Genomic DNA, 19,097 nt, shown 5'->3' with positions numbered 1-19,097 from the left:
CACTTCCAAACAGTTTGTTTGTAAGTGACGTTCAGTCTTTTGATATTTACATACATGGTCACTCATGTAGCCCCTTGGGAAAATTAATTGCTCACCCCTGACTTAGCGGGTAAGTACCTCTAATAATTGTCTCAAGTGACATTTTTCTCTACTTCCAGGAAAGAGTTCAATTGCATTTATGGGAAAAGGAATTGCTTTAAGTACTTAAAGAGAACCTGTCAGCATGAATATGCTTTCTAAGCTGCAGGCAGCATGTTATAGAGAAGCAGGCGCTGAGCAGATTTATCTATAGCTTCTGACTATCAGTGTTTGACAGATTTCAAGGGTATATACAAAAATAGCAGTCATTGATAGGACCACCCACTACACCGAAAATCCCAGAAGAGCAGAAGATTAAATGCTGAAAAAATAAGTTATACTGAATCTTTCCTTACAAAACTATTTGCTAGTCAACTCAGCTTCCTCTACTCTATAATATGCTGCATACAGGTTGGACTGCATTTTCATGGTGACCTGTTTCCTTTAAATATTATGGCCCATCTTACTGACACAGAATGAACATTAGTGCTATAATAAATGGTGCAGTTATGTAGTGCCCAAACATGGTAAAAACTGGGTATAGTTCCTAAATAAGGTAATAAATATAACCTTTACATTATGTGAGGCAGTGACCCCTGTTACAGCTAGGGGACACTGTGTATTCTCCCCAGGATACGCACAGAGGCGTATTGAGGCTATGGGAATGCATTGTGGTCACAGGCGTAGCTGGGATTGCAATGATGATGCAGTGACCGATGTCACAGGTAGGGGTCGCTGTATAGTCTCCCCAGGATATCCACGGAGGTGTATGAAGGCCATAGGTTTTGCATGGCAGTCATGGGCATAGCTGTGACTGCAATGCAGACTGATAATAAAAGTAAGTAAGTGTTAGGCTGGTTTCACATTTGCGTTTTTTAGCGCTGGAAAAAAACGCTAACCTGCGCATGCGTTTTTTCCCCTATCTTTAACATGGGTGCGCATACTTGCGCGCTTGTAAGCGCATGTATGCGATTTTCATGCGCTGCGTTTTTTTGGGGTGTGCGATTGGATTTTCCAGACGCATCATGTTGCATTTTTTGGCCCTGCAAAAAAGCGCATGCGCACATATGCGCACGTTTTGCGCTAAAAAGGGCCATTATAGCCTATGGATGCGCATATGTGCGCACTGGCATGCTCATGTAAGCGTTTTTTTGCATATGCGTTTTTTTTTTTTAACCATGGAATTTAGGGGTTTGAGTTAGAGTTAGGGTTAGTTAAGGGGGTTTAGGGTTAGGGTTAGGGTCAGGGTTAGGGTTGGGTTTTGGGTCAGGGTTAGGGTTTAGTATGGTTTGGTTAAGGGTTAGGGTCAGGGTTAGGGTCAGGATTAGGGTTAAGTATGGTTTTGTTAAGGGTTAGGGTCAGGGTTAGGGTTAGGGTTAGGGTTAGGGTCAGGGTTAGGGTTAGGGTTAGGGTCAGGGTTAGGGTTAGGGTTAGGGTTAGGGTTAGGGTCAGGGTCAGGGTTAGGGTTAAGTATGGTTTTGTTAAGGGTTAGGGTCAGGGTTAGGGTTAGGGTTAGGGTTAGGGTCAGGGTTAGGGTTAGGGTTAGGGTTAGGGTTAGGGTCAGGGTCAGGGTTAGGGTTAAGTATGGTTTTGTTAAGGGTTAGGGTCAGGGTTAGGGTTAGGGTTAGGGTCAGGGTTAGGGTTAGGGTTAGGGTTAGGGTCAGGGTTAGGGTCAGGGTTAGGGTTAGGGTCAGGGTTAGGGTTAGGGTTAGGGTTAGTTAGGGTTTAGGGTTTGGGTTAGGGTTAAGTATGATTTGGTTAAGGGTTGGGGTCAGGGTTAGGGTTAGGGTTAGGGTCAGGGTTAGGGTTAGGGTTAGGGTCAGGGTTAGGGTTAGTAAAGTCATGGTTTGGGTAGTGTGAGGGGCCACCTAAAAATGTTGGAAAAAAACGCAAACGCGGTAAAAACGCGCTAAAAACGCATACAAACGCATAAAAACGCTGCGTTTTTTTCATGCATGCTCATAAAAATGCTTGAAAAAAACGCAGCAGTTGTATGCTTATGTATGCGTTTTTTCAATGCGTTTTTTTGCGGGAAAAACGCGCTGCAAAAAAAAGCAAGTGTGAAACTAGCCTTAGTCTTGGACATGTTAGTGTTCAAGGCAGAGGTACGGAAAACCTGCTCTGGATGTTGTGTTTGAAACAGGCTAGGATAGTGTTACAGTCTGTTCAATTCCAGACCCAGGTTTTCCATGTGGCTGTAAGCCACAAGTTTCTGTGATAAAAGCCCTGCAGGAAAGGGTTAGCGAGGTTCTGAGTGAGTCTGAGGAGTCTCAGGTGTGTTATGGCCAGAGTGAGGCCTGGCAACCCACAGCGTACACAGTGGTGCTGCCGTCCATGGTGACTGGTATCGGATGTGGATGTCTTGTGCCCAGAGGTGAACCCGAGGTATACAGTTCTTGTGCCCGCAGAAAGACTGGCGTGTGTAACGGCTGCAAACAGATGGATATGGTGCCCGGATGCGATCCGGAGGATATCAGGTACTATGTACGGCTGTGAGCGTGAGTAGAGACTAAAGGAGGCTGTAAGTGAGAGACATTGGCACGGCATGCAGTCACCCATGGAAACTGGACTAGGTGAAGTCCGGCATGTTTAAGGACTGTGATACAAAGCCGTGCACTATGTAGTGCTATGAACTGGTGTGAACTGAACACTGATATATGCACTGAAGTTATATGCAATTGTGTGGACTGGAACCTTTATGTGTGAAGTTAACATATTAAAGAGACTTTTGTCTGAACTTTGTGAGTCATTGCCTCATCACTGTGTACGGTGCTACCGCTGCACTGCAATTACTAATAGTAAAATATAACAATCTCAGGATGTAGAAGTCAAGACCTACAAAAGGTAGAGGCCCCAATCCCTCAGACTAGGCCCCACCTGATTCTCTTTCGGCCAGACATAGGAGAGGTCAGCACCGACACACATGGGCCTCTCTGCTTAAACTTGTAGGGATAGAGGATGTCACCACTAGACGGCTTCTGCCCTGGAGTATGCCTATCACATACATCACTGACGTTCCCGGCTTAGGAATCGGTGAATCCTCACAGCACACAAAGCATATGCTGGGGAGACTCAAAAGTCTGCCATTACACAGTGATGACAGACTTTTCATTTTAGACCAGACAACCCCTTTAAGCCTGGCTAAAAGTTTGCAGTTTCAGGCCTCCCGAAATGTAACCTTCATGGGTGCATAGGTAATTTCTAATAAGGGGTACTTTGCTATTTAATTCTAAGAAATTTTACATTTCAGCTTATGTCCCAATGACAAATGTGTCTTCTCAGATTTATCTCACAAGACCAGATTTATATTTGAATAATTTAAGCCAACTGGTAATTTTCATGGGGTATGACCAATTGGTTGCTAAACATTTATAAAACGCAAGGGGACGTAGGCAATTAGGGAAGTCTGAAAATAACACATGACATAATGCAATAATCAGTCCATTGTGCGACCAACCAGAATTTACAACTTCTTACGTGAGAATTCTCAGTATTTATCAATAAATGTTCCAATAAAATAGTAAATGATCATGTAAGATGAACCTCCATGAAACTAACATTTCTTAACTTCCATAGGTGTTTAGCACATACTCTAATGAAGAATATGATCGTCGTAACGATGATGTGGATCCTATGGCTGCCTCAGCGGAATATGAGCTTGAGAAAAGGGTGGAGAGGCTGGACCTCTTTCCTGTGGAACTGGAAAAAGGTATGGAAAATAATACACCTGTTGAAATACTTAGAAAAATTCTATATTCCCTTTAAGGCCGGTTGTTGTGACCCCAATCTCACACCTTTTAAAGGGAATCTATCGGTAAGATCACACACCCCATACCACATATATGGGCATGCGGTTCTTTAAAAGCTAAATCAATCAGAATCTTTATATCTTTTATCTGTTGCTGCGCTCCAAAGAAATCAATATTTTAATTCATATGCAAATGAGGAGATAAATGCCCTGTGAGTGACAGAGCAATTACTGAGCCTCTGCCTCCTGACGTTATTTCCCCACCTAGCACCAGCAGCTTTTTTTTTTAGCTTGATTTGTAGCTCACTGTCTTTGGGCTCTTTCACATGTCCTAATATTTCCGGTACAGGAAAAACCAGTACTGGAGATTTCCGTGTGTACGTGTGTTTAATACTTGTGTCATACGTGTGGCAACCGTGTACCACATCAGTATCACACATACCGATGCCTGGTAATCAGCAGTACTGTGCTGAAAACGGCTCTCATCATTCTCCCCTGCTATCAGTGCTAGCAGGGGCAATGTTGAGAGTTGTATTCAGCTGTTAACAGCAAGAGCAGGTGGCAGCTGATGGGAGTATTCATCAGCCCCCGCATGCGCTATAAATATATATATATATTTTTTTTTTAAATTATGTGGGGTTCCACTGTAATTTTTGATAACCAGCCAGGCAACACTGCAACCCTCAGCTGTCAGCATTAACAAGGCTGGTTATCAAGAATAGAGGTATTCCCACACCGTATTTTTTATTTAAATAAATAATTAAAAAAAAAAACGTGGCGTCCCCCCCATTTTTGACAACCAGCCAAGATAAAGCAGACAGAAAGACCTACAGACAGATGGGGGCTGGTATTATCAGGCTGGTAAGCGGCCATGGATATTGTTTCCCCCAGCCTAAAAATAGCAGCCAGCAGCCACCCCAGAAAAGCGTATCTATTAGATAGCACTTTGCCCGGGTCTTCCCACCTGCCCTGTGGAGGTGGCAAGTGGGGTTCTTATTTGCACTATTGATGCCACCCTTTGTATTTTCCGGTGACATCAAGCCCAAGGCTTAGTAATGAAGAGGCATCTATAAGACGCCTATCCATTACTAATCCTATAGTTATATGGTAAATAAAGACACAGCCAGAATAAAGTCCTTTATTTAAAATAAAAAACAAAACACACTTTTCCTCTTTTTTTTAAAAATAACAAACACTGTTATACTCACCTAACACCTAATTCCACCGAAGCCCTCATTCTCCTGTAATAAACAATAATAAAAAACAACAATATCCCTCACCTGTCGGTCGTTCTGTCCTACGCAGTAAAAATGAAAAAAGCATATATAGAATGGGAGGAATAGGCCTAAGCAACAGCACATGTGAAAAAGACTTGGGTATACTAATAGATCACAGACTGAATATGAGTCAACAGTGAGATGCAGCAGCAAAAAAGGCAAATGCAATTCTAGGATGTATTAACAGAAGCATACAATCTAGATCATGTGAAGTCATTATTGCCCTCTACTCCTCTTTGGTCAGACCTCATCTGGAATATTGTGTCCAGTTTTGGGCACCACATTTTAAAAAAGACATCAACAAACTGGAGCAAGTTCTGAAAAGAGCGACCAGAATGGTGACCGGTCTGCAAACCCTGTCTTATGAGGAAAGGTTGCAGGATTTGGGAATGTTAAGCTTGCAAAAGAGAAGACTGAGAGGAGACTTAATAGCTGTCTACAAATATCTAAAGGGCTGTCACCTTGTGGAAGGATCATCTTTATTCTCATTTGCACAAGGAAAGACTAGAAGCTGAATGGGAGGAGACACAGATTAGATATTAGAAAAAACTTTTTGACAGTTAGAGTGATCAATGAGTGGAACAGGCTGCCACGAGAAGTGGTGAGTTCTCCTTCAATGGAAGTCTTCAAACAGAGGCTGGACAGACATCTGACTGGGATGATTTAGCGAATCCTGCTTTGAGCAGGGGGTTGGACCAGATGGCCCAGGAGGTCCCTTCCAACTCTACGATTCTATGATTCTATGTCTGCGATAAATAGTTTTCAACCTGGAAGATGCCAAGATGCGACAGTCCAGGCTGAGAACCACTGGAAGCAAGCGCAACGTCAGTGACCAGTGGTGACATCATCGAAGTTACCGTGGGTCACTGAGGCTGCACTCCCAGCCGGGACAATGAACTGCGGTGACCTTAGCACCATAAGAAAAAGTCAGTGAGTTCACTACAGTTCACCGTGAGAATTTCTGAACTGCGGTGAACTCACTGACTTCTTCTCGTGGTACTGAGGTCACTGCAGTTTAGAGGCCAGGCTGGGAACGCAGCCTCAGTGACATCCGTGCGCTTGTGTGCGGGACGTTTTGTGGCCTGTACTGCTGTTAAAACATGGACATTTCAGCGTGGTTTACCCACTGACACATGGTCAGTGGAAACACACTGACATGTGCACAAACCCATTCATTGAATGGGTCTTCGTATGTAAGTGTCTCCGGTATATGTGAAAACTGTCGCCACACGTACCAGAAACTCTGGCGTCTGAAAGAGGCCTTTGTTATATCAGGTACCAGGATAGGAAATCAGGCAGTGAGCTAAGGATCAAGTTAAAGAGGCTGGTGCTGGGCTGGAAAACAACCTCAAGATTCAGAAGCTCTGGAACCACTTTGTCATGCCCAGAACACTTAATACCCCATTTGCATCTGCATTAAAATGCTGATTCATTAGGAATGCAGCAAAGATAAAAGATATTAAGGTGCTGAAGGAATTAGCTTGCAAAAACCTACATGCCCTTGGGGTTGATCTTACTGAAAGATTACCCTTGAGAAACTAAAGGGGGTTTTACACATAGCGATATCGCTAGCAATATCGCTAAAACGTCACTGATTTAGTGACGTTATAGCGATATTGCTAGCGATATCGCTATGTGTGATACTTACCTCCGACCGCTCCCCCGCTGTCCATCGCTGATCGCGCGAGATCGGGCGGCTCCATTCTCGTCGTCTGCTTCCTGCTGGGCTTCCTGCTGTGACGACGAGCGACGCGTGGAGGCGGGCGGGAGGACGTCAGGATCGCTGTGTGTGAAAGGTGAGTATCGTGCGCTGCGTCGCTGCTGCATCGCTGTGAGATATTTCTGTGTGACAGCTCACTAGCGATCATTTAGCGATGCACCAGCGATCCTGACCGGGTCGGATCGCTGGTCGGATCGCTGGTGCATCACTAAATGTAAAAGGGCCTTAAGACAATTTAATTAAGACTCCCCTCTAAAAAAAAAAAGTTGGCCACATCCCTGATTAACTTAGCCAAGAATAGCATGAACATAACAAAATGGAAGATGTGTTTACCAAGAAAATGTTTATTGTATAACTAGCCACTAAGGTTTGAGAAAAGTTAAATAATTCAATTTTAGTACGAAAGAAAACAGATGTTGTACCACCCATATTGGTGACTTTTAGATGTTGTATAATATGAGACAATGAATTGGGAAAATCACTACCACCAAAGTTGTGTCCTGCCTGCAAGTGAGGGGGGGCATTAATCAACCTACTTACTATTAGGATGCTTTCACATTATGTTTAGGGACACATTCAGTAGCCCTGTCTGGGCATAAGTATGAATCCCCCTGCAAAACGGGATTCGGACATACGCGCCAACGGGACCCTAGACTACAATGGTGCCGGCAGCGCTCTGACGTGCATCATTTTTAGGAGTGTACGCCTACAGGAGGTGGGTAGACCTACAGGACGAGTTTGGACGTACGCCCCGATGGGACCACCGAGCGTGTTCCTAAACGCAATGTGTAAGCACCCTTATCCTTGGATTTGCATACTAGTGAAGGGTTTTATGGAGAGCCATGAAAGAAGTGATATACAGCTTAGACCTAGTTGTCCCTCTGTTGTCGGTATCCGCCAGACTCTGATCTCTTATCATGAGCCACACAGGCGGAAGTCAGCTACTGGTTAGGGACCACTGTAGTAACTGGAGTATTACTCATCGTATTTGGTGATAATTCAGAACGGGCTCCCTGAATATTTCTGAGTGTCGCTGAGTGCAGGTGCATAGCTTAACATCAATGCCTGACGACTGACGAGTCCAAGGGGCCTCTGCTGCACAAGAAGACACCAGTACTAATAACATATGGTAGGTGGGAGAACCCTGTAACAAATTTTGCATTGAGACCCAGGAACCTATGGTAACCTACTTATTTGTTGTATTAGCGGCACAGTGGCTTCTTGGTTATCTTTGTTGCATTATGGCATAAGAGATCTCACTTACAGGGGTTGTCTCAACTTCTAAAATGGGTGAAATTTTAAAGTGCTTGTAAAATCAAGCAACTTTGTTATTGACCTCTTATAACATATTCCGTGGTCTCAAGAACAGAGGGATTATTAATTCTAATGTGTGCTGCTCTTTACCTAGGTTACTGGCCACAGTTGTCCCCTATCAGCGGTGTCTGGTATCCTAGGCAGGGAGACAAGGAGCACTGGTCTTACAAGATTTTTGCTATAGAGCAGCTCTGAAGCTGGCCAGGTTGCTAGATCCAGCCAGCTTCAGCACCTCTGCCCTAATGGGATGCTCCAGAGGAAAAGCTACCTCTGTTTGTAGCATCGGAGATTATTATGCTTTGCCTATATACCACCATTATATTACATAGTGCTTTACAAAAATTACTATCACTTTGCCCATTGGTGCTTACCATCTATATTCCCTATCAGTATGTCTTTGGAGTGTGGGAGGAAACCCACACAAACTCGGGGAGAACACACTAATCCCTTGCAGATGTTGTTCTTGGTGGGATTTGAATCTATGACCCCAGCGCTGCAAAGCACCAGTCCTAACCACTGAGCCACATGCTACCCTTATTGCATAGTTCCGGCTAAGAGGAAGCCTTGCCAGGAAACTGTACTATTCATTGTCTAGCTAACTAGCCACCTCTGAAGTCTATCAGTGGTAGCCGGTCTCCAAGGTTACAAGCGAAGTTCTTACAAGACTTTTGCTAAGATAGACCCAGAATTAGTGCCACTCTGCTCTTTCGATGCTGTAGAGAAAAAGCTACTTGTGCTTGCAGCATTGGAGAGCGCACAGTTCTGGACCAAAAGCACAATAATGCCGCTGGTGAGAATTATCAGGAGCGCTCCTTCCCCAGGCAAGCAGGAAGCCAGGAGGCAAGGGAGCAGTGCACTCCTGAAGGTGGGACAAACCCTTTAAGTCCATCAAGGTGACCATGTTTTTCTGTGTTTCCCTAATCATCTTCTAAATCTCAAAAACCGAGGTCATGCATACACAATGCCAGCATTACATCACCAGCTCACAGAGAGCTATGGTGATTAATGTGTTAATTACATGAAAATGTATAGAAATTATCATTCTTTTATTCATTTGTGCAGTTTTAGAGACTTTTCTGTGCGCTGTTTACTTCAGAGATAAAACCACTTTACTTGCCTCTTGCTTTAAAAAGCTTTTCTACATTATAGGCGCCCTAATGTACACACAATTGTAGAAATGTTAATATTTAATGAAGACTGAGGCTCACACAGATCTGCATCCATAAGTTACTTGTCTTTTAATGGAAAAACTCTTCTTCATAGGTCAATGATAAGTATATTGTTAACAAAAGTAATCATCACTGCTATGAGTATCTGAGAATGTAGGAAGTCACTTCATAAACTCAAAGATCTGCGTGCGTAATGAGCAATGAGAATTTTTATAGGCAGAAACAAAAGAATTACTTTGTAAGCGCTGAGATGTACGCAAACAATAAATATATAAAATTTAGACAGTATTACTGCTATAAAGAATACACTTTGAGTTTCTTAGCACACAAATTGGCCACTTCATGAGAGCCCACCAGCCATGACAAGGCTTACCTTCTTTGACGGGACCCTAAATCTAATATTACAGGGGTTTTTGAACTAACAAAGTTCATTTTAAATTTGATTTTAATCAATAGATCTTGGAATAATAATAATTTCCACTATTGGATGGGATAAATAAAATGTTCCTGTGCTGAGATAATCCTATAAATGTGTCCCTGCTGTGTACTGTGTAATGTCTGTGTCTGACCATACAGGTACATGGTCTGATCATACCACAGCACCTGGGCTGGGGAGGACGCAAAAGACTATACTGACATTACAGCATGGGACCGCAGCTGATGTTTTTGTGAGACAAAGCATTTCACTTATTTTGATTTTGCTGTAATGTCAGTATACTCTTTTTGCTTCCTCCCCTGCCCAGGAGCTGTGGTATGATCAGACCATGTACCTGTATGGTCAGACACAGACATTACACAGTACACAGCAGGGTCACATTTATAAGATTATCTCAGCACAGGAACATTTTTTATTAACTCACACAATTGTGGAAACTATTATTATTTCAGTGACCTGCTTGAGAAAGGTCTTCATCTGGACCGAAACGTCGCACATGGGCCAAGAAACCACATTTGATATTTTCTACTGAAGTGCTGCCTTCAATTTTTCTGGTTTCTAGATGACAGATATATAGATAAAAGATTTTATGACGGAACCGAAACATTACCACATGGGCTAATAAAGAGTCCACTTTTTTGCATAAGATAATTTAATGGCAGTTTGCCTATTTTTCCATTTTACATTTTAAAACTTTCAAAGCATATGTCTTAGAGCAGGGGTGCACAACCATTGTGTGTGGACCCCAATCATATGGACAGAAAAATGTTTGACTGACAGGTTAGCTATATGTGAGCAGCCACACACAGAAGAGTAGTAGCAAGCAAGGAGCACCAGAAACAACCTCAGTACATGAATACAGCACTAGAACCATCAGCAGTACATGTACCCATCATCAAAACCACCATGAGTAATTGAATACAGTGCCACAACCATCATTAGTACATGACTAAAAGCACAACATTTAGTACAGTGATCAATTGCAATGACAGGTCAACCCCTGCCATATACAGTTTATTTATTTATTTTACTCATTTATATAGCGCCATTAATTCCACAGCACTTTACAGACATCATCACTGTCCCTGATGGGGCTCACAATCTACATTTCCTATCAGTATGTCTTTGAAGTGTGGGAGGAAACCGGAGTACCTTGAGGAAACCTACGGGGAGAACATACAAGCTCCTTGCAGATGTTGTCCTTGGTGGGATTTGAACCCAGGACCCCAGAGCAGCAAGGCTGCAGTGTAACCACTGAGCCACTGCAGTTGAATCAAATCAAATTACTCTACAACTCTCAGTATGTCTTTAACAAATGTAAGGAGATGTTGGGAGTTGTTGCTACCAGCCATCATCACACTATGGACCATAAAGGAACTACAGTACTGATTAGATGCAGTAAGTATCTCAAATATTCACATTCTGGTACCTTATAAGTAACATCTTTTCTGATTAGAGTAATTCTCATCCATTTCTTCTCCATGTAGTCCTGACGCCATGATGAGATTTCACACCCACGACTTGTCTCTGTAGACTTTTGTTTCGCCGGCCTCTGAAACACACCCCAACATGATGCTCTTAAACATGAGAGTTATTATAGTGCCCCCTGTATAAAAATATCCACCCTTTTTGTTCCTCTGAATAAGTAAGCGCCCTTCAACTGTGCTCCCTGCACAAAATATGACCCACACACTGTCCCTCTTATGGTACATGACACTTACACCATTTTCTTCTCTAGAATAATGGCTGCACACCTTCCTCCCTTATCTCTATATATAAAAATGAAAGTGTGTGTGTGTATCACCAACCAATCACGAAGCATCTTTCATTTAACCAGAGCTGTTCAAAAGAAGCTGAGCTGTGATTGGTTGCTATGACCACAAGTTTTCCCACTTGACAACACCTCAGCAGACACTGACATGGTGGGAGAAATCTAGCATCCCAGGGAACATAAGCTCCCAGCCATTTTCTGCCCCCCTGAAAGGAGCAGAGAGCACATGACAGAAATGAATCCCCCCTCCCGTGCCCATATACCCATCACACATCCTCCATCCCGTAGGCACATCTTCTCTCTTAAAGGGATCATTGGTATGGAAGTCAGAGCAAATCCATCCAGCGCTTTGGTTTTGACCCCAGGTCCCTCTTAAAGGGATCCCTGGTATGGAAGTTAGGACTGTTCCACTCAGCTCTGTGGTTCTGACCTCTGGGTCTCTTAAAAGGATCATTGGTATGGAATTTAGGGCAAATCCACTCTGCGCTTTGGTACTTACCCCAGGCCCTTCTTAAAGGGATCTCCGGTATAGAAGTCAGGGCAAATCCATCCAGCGCTTTAATTCTGACCCCAGGCCTCTCATAAAGGGATCTCCTGTATGGAAGTCAGGGCAATTGCCTTCAAATGCTCTGGTACTGACCCCAGGCTCTCTTAAAGGGATCTCCTGTATGGAAGTTAGGGCAAATCCCTTGGTGCAATGATTCTGACTCCATAGTTCTATTAAAGGGATCATTGGTATGCAAGTCAGGGCAAATCCACTCAGCGCTCTGGTTCTGACCCCAGGCTCTCTTAAAGGGATCCCCGGTATGGAAGTTAGGGCAAATCCACTCAGCGCTCTGGTTCTGACCCAAGTCCCCTCTTAAAGGGATCCTTGGTACGGAAGTGAGGGAAAATCCACACTGCGTTTTGCTACTGACCCCAGGCCTCTCTTGAAGGGATCTCCGGTACGGAAGCTAGGGTAAATCCCTCAGTGCTCTGATTCTCACCCCAGGCTTCTATTAAAGGGATCATTGGTATGGAAGTCAGGGCAAATTCACTCAGCGCTCTGGTTCTGATGCCAGGCCTCTCTTAAAGGGATCCCCAGTATGGAAGTTAGGACCGTTCCACTCAGTGCTCTGGTTCTGACTCCAGGCTGACGGGATGATGTGGGATATTAGTGGTAGTAGTTCGGTGGCTCTGGCTGATGGGATGATGTGGCATATTAGGAGTAGTAGTCCATTGGCTCTGACTGACGGGATGATGTAGGATATTGGGTCGCCCTCCCAGGGCCGTGGGGTACTCGGTACCGGGCCGGTGTCAGGGGGATGTGTCACAGCAGCGGTGACCCGGTCCGTGGCCCTGGGCGCCCAAATCAATGGCGGTTGCGGTTTGTAGTGTAATAGTTCGTGACGCCACCCGTGGTGTTCGGCAAGTGGGATGTTAGGCCGACGCTGCATGCAGATCCTCTGGGGCTGGTGGTGTGTTGCAGCATAGATGGTGTAGCTCCCCACAGGTGAAGCTGTAGCCCCCGGGCGGTGTAGTATTAATAGATAAGGAGAGGCGCGGTCGGTGTAGGAGCTGGTACCCAGATGTAGTGGTGCTGAGGGTGTAGGCGCGATAATGAATGGAGGACACCAGGGTCTGTAGTGTCGGGAAGGTGACTTGACGGACAGACGTGACTGGTAGAAGGAGGGGACGGTTTGTGCACTAGTGACACAGATTGACAGGTTACAAAGGTAAAGGGAAAGACAGAAAAGGGAGTGCAGTACCGTGAAATGACCACAAGATGGCAGGGGAAAGTAGTACAGGACTTAACATCAGCTTAGGGCTTAGGAATCCGCTTAGTCATGGGGGGCGGGGAGATAGGAGCCCGGGTGGGAAATTCCCCTGTGAGAGAGGGGATAAATAGAAGAAGGCAGGGCTCCAGGAGAGTTTAGTCCCAGGAGGAGCTCAGGAGAAGACGGAGAAAGTGAGAAGAGCTCGGCCAGGGGGACGTACAAAGGAGAGACAGTCAGGGGGGTGGCCCTGACCCGACGGACTGCAGGACAGGCAAGGAGAAGAGGCAGCCAGGGGGAGACCCTGACACAAAGAACCGCAGGACAGACGAGGCCCCGGGGGTACCAATTGAACGACGACCTCGGACTGGTGAAGCGCTGGCGGTAGATAGGCCTAGGGCAGCCCCAGCGAAAGATCCATGAGGAACGTCACTACGACTGAAGGAAGGTGAAGGTACCGGGGCCTGAATACGGAGAGCTCTAAAGGAGCTGCGGTGTGTGGCTACGGTCGTCAGGAGGACGGCCAATAAACTCGGACCTGCTGCAACCAAAATCCGCCTCCGTCTGGTGTCTGTCATCTGGTCGCGGTAAGCAGTGGACCACCCCCTAATCCGGGCCCCTACCACATTTGGCGTAGTCGGCAGGATCGCCGCCGCTAATACGCCACCTTCCGCGGCAGGCCTGCGTTTGAAGAACCTAGAAGGACTTGGACTGTTCCTCTGTGGATTACAAGTGCCTGTGGATTACAAACACCTGTGGATTACAAATCGTTGACCTGTGGATTATAAATTGGAGACTTTGTTCCGGATCATCGCTGCCATCAGAGGATCCGGCCCGGGAAAGAAACTTCGCAAGATGGAGCCCGTGTGGAATACCAATTGGGGCTGCGTTTGGGATCACCAGAGGAAAACCCGAAAAAGGCACTGTGCCTCTCCAGCGCTGGTGACCGCCGGGCAGGAGGAGGTTGGCGCTGAATTGGACTACTCGGGGCTGCTGCTGGGGGAACTGTTACCGACCCCCTCTGCGGAGCTATCGGGCCTGGAGGCTGGTCCTGCCAGACGGTGGGATGAAGAACAGCAGCGGACCTCCAATGACGGGACCGGGAGCTGCGGAGGAGCCGCGGAGAACAGCGACTCCCCACACCGATCCCTGGGAGAATTATGGGATGGCCGGGGCAGGTGAGCGTTCCCCCGGCTTGGCCGGCGGCCCCGCAGGCAGGTCCCGTTCCCCCACTCCATGCTCCCGGAGACTCTGCGGCCCGCAGGGCTGACCAACGCCCTCGTCAATGACCCCGAGCCGCAACGTCCGGCAGCGCCCTGTCCCGCATCGCCGGCGTGGAGCGGACTAGCGGCCATCCCTGCCGCACTTCACCCCCCGGCAGCGGCCTACCTGTCTCGGCCTGCCGCTGTCGCGACCGTGCTCCAGTCCGCTGCGGAGGCTGGGCCGTTTGTCGCCGCAGCCTCCTTGCTGACAGCCGCCGCTACTCCATCCTTGGCTCCGGTTGCGGCCTGCTCCGTGGCCGCCTCTGGTATGATTGCGGCACCGGCCGCGGCCTACCCAGCGGCACCCGCAGCCGCCTCTGCCTCGTTCATGGTACCAGCTGAGGCCTGCTCACCGATGTCAGCGGCCGCCTCTGCCGCACTCCATACCGCGGCTGCGGCCTGCCCATCCAGGTCCGCGGCTGCTCCAGCCTCACTCCGGATTGCGGCTTCGGCTGGGTCATAGGGCTCTGCCGCCTCTGCGGAGCCGTCTGCTAACCACGCTAGGAGGCCCCAGCTTCGCAGCTCCGCTTCTCATTGGTCCACGACCCCGGTCCCTCACCTGCGGTTGGAGCTGCAGGAGCTGGGGGCCGGACGGCGCAAAGCCACCACATCGACCGAGAGTCCACGCCACCACCGGTGGTGGGCTGCTGGTTCCCAAGCGGAGAACTGGCGCGGAACGCGCGCCGTGGAACCACTTTTGGCCCCTTCTACCCCTTTTGACTTATCTCTCAGGAGGGAGATGACCCCTGAGCCCTGGGCAAAAAGAACAGTCGGGGCTCAGGAACAGTTGAGACATCCCGGGAGCTCCACGGCTGTGGGGCCCCCTGCTACCGGCTATCAGGAGGTGGCCCGGACTGTCAGGACTTCGCTGCACCGTTGTGCAGACCACGAGGACAGTTTGCGTCCAGGTTAAAGGAAAAATGTTTTTTTATAATTGTTGAATTTGGTTTTGCCTGACATAGCGGGGATGCGAAAAAGGGAGTATTAACATTAAAGGGAGGGGGAGTCTTTATTTTAGGAAAGCTGTATGGGAAATGTTGTGGAAAAGAAAAATGTGTTAATGTGTTTGAAAAAGGAAAAAGAGAGAGAAAAGGGGGTTACTCCGGTTGAGTAACTCCTATTGTTAATAGAATAGTGGTAATCATATATACGGTATGTTAAAGTTGATTTAATAAGTAGTGTGTTTAACAAAAAAAAAAAAGTATGTAACAGGTTCCGGGTACGAGGTAGTTGTGACGAAGACGACGACCATGACTCTTTTAATGAAGGAAGAGGAGATGAGAGATATCGAACCAGACAGTGGTCCCAAGTCAGATCCCCGACACCACAGACACCCCAAATAGGAAGAAATGGTTGAAGGTAGTGGAAGGGGAGAGCAGTGGGAGGTGTACATGCCGTAGAGTAGTCCGGGTGGACCTCGCCAACCCGAAAGAAGTTGTCACGTGGCGTGCGCGCTGGCGGGTAGCAGTAGGCTGCTCGGAGCATGCTGCTCCTGGTTTAGTTTGGTCCCCGTGGCGGGTGTGGCCCAACGACCGGTCCGACAACAGACTGTGGACAAGCTTCAGAACGACGTAGGTAGGGAGTGCGATTGTCGGGACGACAATGGACAAAGGGTGGGGGAAGGTGACTTGACGGACAGACGTGACTGGTAGAAGGAGGGGACGGTTTGTGCACTAGTGACACAGATTGACAGGTTAGAAAGGTAACAGCAGGGAAAGACAGAAAAGGGAGTGCAGTACCGTGAAATGACCACAAGATGGCAGGGGAGAGTAGTACAGGACTTAACATCAGCTTAGGGCTTAGGAATCCGCTTAGTCATGGGGGGCGGGGAGATAGGAGCCCGGGTGGGAAATTCCCCTGTGAGAGAGGGGATAAATAGAAGAAGGCAGGGCTCCAGGGGAGGAGCTCAGGAGAAGACGGAGAAAGTGAGAAGAGCTCGGCCAGGGGGACGTACAAAGGAGAGACAGTCAGGGGGTGGCCCTGACCCGACGGGCTGCAGGACAGGCAAGGAGAAGAGGCAGCCAGGGGGAGACCCTGACTCGACGTACCGCAAGACAGACGAGGCCCCGGGGGTACCGATTGGAAGACGACCTCGGGCAGGTGAAGCACTGGGGGGTAGATTGGTCTAGGACAGCCACCAGTGAAAGATCCGCGAAGTGCGTTACTGCGACTGGAGCTGAAGAATAGGTACCCGGGCCTGGCGATACAGTGGTGTAAAGAAGCCGCGGTGCGTGTTTGGTGGTCGTCAGGACGAAAAATAAATCCGGAACTGTTACAAGTGGAAGCTGTCTCCGTCTCGTCTTTGCCTCGTCTGGTAAGCAGTGGTCCACCCCCCTAGCCCGGCCCCCTACCACAGTAGTTCCAACGCTTTACTCACAGTCAGTAGGGCACACAGGTGCCTGCCTCCGTGCTGTGTCCTCCGGGTCAGGGACTCAGTCAACCCCCAGGCAAGATGGAAAGCTCCTCTCCAACACTCCGCCAACATGTACCTTTCTGAACGTCTCCTCTATTGCGCCTTTAAGTGTGAAGATCTCCTAGCACTAAGTTACGCAGGAGTTCCTCCTTACAGATGTTCCTGTGTTCTCTACTCGTATGGCAGACAGCTGTAGCCTGCTTCGGGGACTCCCTTCTCCTGAGTCCCAGCTCTCTATACAGATGCTGTTGTGCCCCAAGTCTTAGATGGGAGTAGTGCATTTACAGCCAACTACTCCACCGGTGTCTGCTGCAGAACCATAAGTGTCCATACAACCTCGGGGATCGGGCCCCGGCCTTGCGCTGAGAACCTATAGGCAGGGTTCCTCTTCCAACTCACGTCTCATCTCTGTTCTCTACTTCTTCGTTACTTCCTCACTCTTTCTTATGGAAACTTAGGTTACAGTTCTACGTCTTTCTCCTTTCCTGTGCCAGCTGGCTCAGGTCACTGAGGCAGCTGCAGCACTCCTTCCTCCATCCCTTCTTCCAGGGATCCTCACTCCTCCCGGAGTGTCCTACTACTCCGCCGACCTTCTATCTGACTCCAGACGGACTGACCTATAATTCTAAACCTTCCCAGTCTAAACCACCAAAGGTGCTACTTTCTAAGTACAGAGCCGCTTGTGGCTGTGCAGAACTACCCTGTGTGTGTGTGGGGTGCGGTTGTTGGAGCGTGGAAAGGAGTTCCCACCTTACCTGGATGGTGGGGCACTACACCTTAGGAGAAGGTGCAGTACCTCTGTGGCGACCGAGCCTCAGGGGCGCCACAATATTATGGGTAGTAGTCCGGTAGCTCTGGCTGACGGGATGATGTGGGATATTATAGTGAATGTGGCTATGCGGAGTGGGCGGGGCTCTACACGCCGCTTTATATATAGATATAATCATTATAATTTGTTATAACTAACCGTAGTTAGTTACTATGCCTGGGCAGCGCCAGGCTCTTCAGCTAGTAAACTATTAACTATAAACTATTAACTATAAACTCTTCAGCTAGTAAACTATAAAAGACAAACTATCTGCTATTATGAGTTATAGCCAACACACTGTCGTCCCTTGTGAACTATAAGCACCACACCGTCCTCTCTTATGAACTATGGATTATACACTGTCTCCTTGTCACTATTTCCTCTCACGCTGTCAATATTTCTAAACTGTTTCCCCAACAATGTCCCAACCTTCACAGTGTCCCTCAGCCATTTTGCCCCCTCTCCACACTGTTCATCCTCTTCATACGGTGCTCCCTCCTTACACTATGTCTGCAAAGCGCCCTCTCCACATTGTGCTCTCATACTTTTTCCGTCTTTGCATACTGTCCCCCATACTGTACCCTCACAGGGAGCTCATTAGTGGTCCTATGTCCATGCATTACCAGTATTCATATTTTCATTTACACTCACGTCTGAAAGGCATAAATACAACTGAATGCAGGGAATAACAGCCGTGGGCTGTGCTAGTGACTCACTGACATTGCTCACCTGCGTGCCGGTGCTACAGCCATCACTATGTTGTATGCCGAAGAAAGGTGTTAGGCAGCCAAAAGCATAGTTGTGATAATATATATTTTTATTGTTTCACATTGTTCCCCCTTATGAGGTAGCAACTAGTGATGAGCGAGTGTGCTCGTTGCTTGAGTTATCTGAGCATGCTCGAGTCTCAACCGAGTATTGCTGGTGCTCGGATGCGATGTGCGATACTCAAATCCTTGCCCCGCATGTTGAGTGGCTTAAAGAAAGATGCAGGGATTGCCTGCCGTACACGTTTAAGCTGTAGCCATATTTATTGGCTGTATTAAAGCCACTCAATGTGCGGGGCAGGGATCCGAGCATCGCATCCGAGCACCATCAGTACTTGGATGAGACTCGAGCATGCTCGGATAACTCGAGTAACGAGCACACTCGCTCATCACTAATCCTGGGTAATAATACTTATATGTTGTATATTAGTAAATGTCCGCAAAATATTTGTTAAAGTAAAGTGGCCAAAAGCTGGAGCATGGTGGTCATGCTACCCAATTCCATCTTTATATATTGTAGGACACTTATATTTTGTCTGCTCTTTCGTTCTTTCCAGAGATGAACGGTGCTGAAGGTGTA

At 47.4% G+C, this 19,097-nt stretch overlaps 1 protein-coding gene across 1 annotated transcript in view; it reads left to right on the top strand.

Moving 5' to 3' along the window:
- PPP1R9B (protein phosphatase 1 regulatory subunit 9B) overlaps positions 1-19,097 on the top strand; it is a 72,888-nt gene that overhangs the window by 33,601 nt on the left and 20,190 nt on the right. The window contains exon 2 of the mRNA XM_073572788.1: positions 3,655-3,787. Within this exon, the coding sequence (XP_073428889.1) occupies positions 3,655-3,787 (133 nt within the window). The remainder of the gene's footprint in view (positions 1-3,654; positions 3,788-19,097) is intronic.

The sequence above is a fragment of the Dendrobates tinctorius genome, unplaced genomic scaffold (genome assembly GCF_039654945.1).
Source record: "Dendrobates tinctorius isolate UK_male_01 unplaced genomic scaffold, ASM3965494v1 ptg000032l, whole genome shotgun sequence".
NCBI lineage: Eukaryota > Metazoa > Chordata > Amphibia > Anura > Dendrobatidae > Dendrobates > Dendrobates tinctorius.
This window is presented reverse-complemented; position numbering and strand designations above follow the sequence as displayed.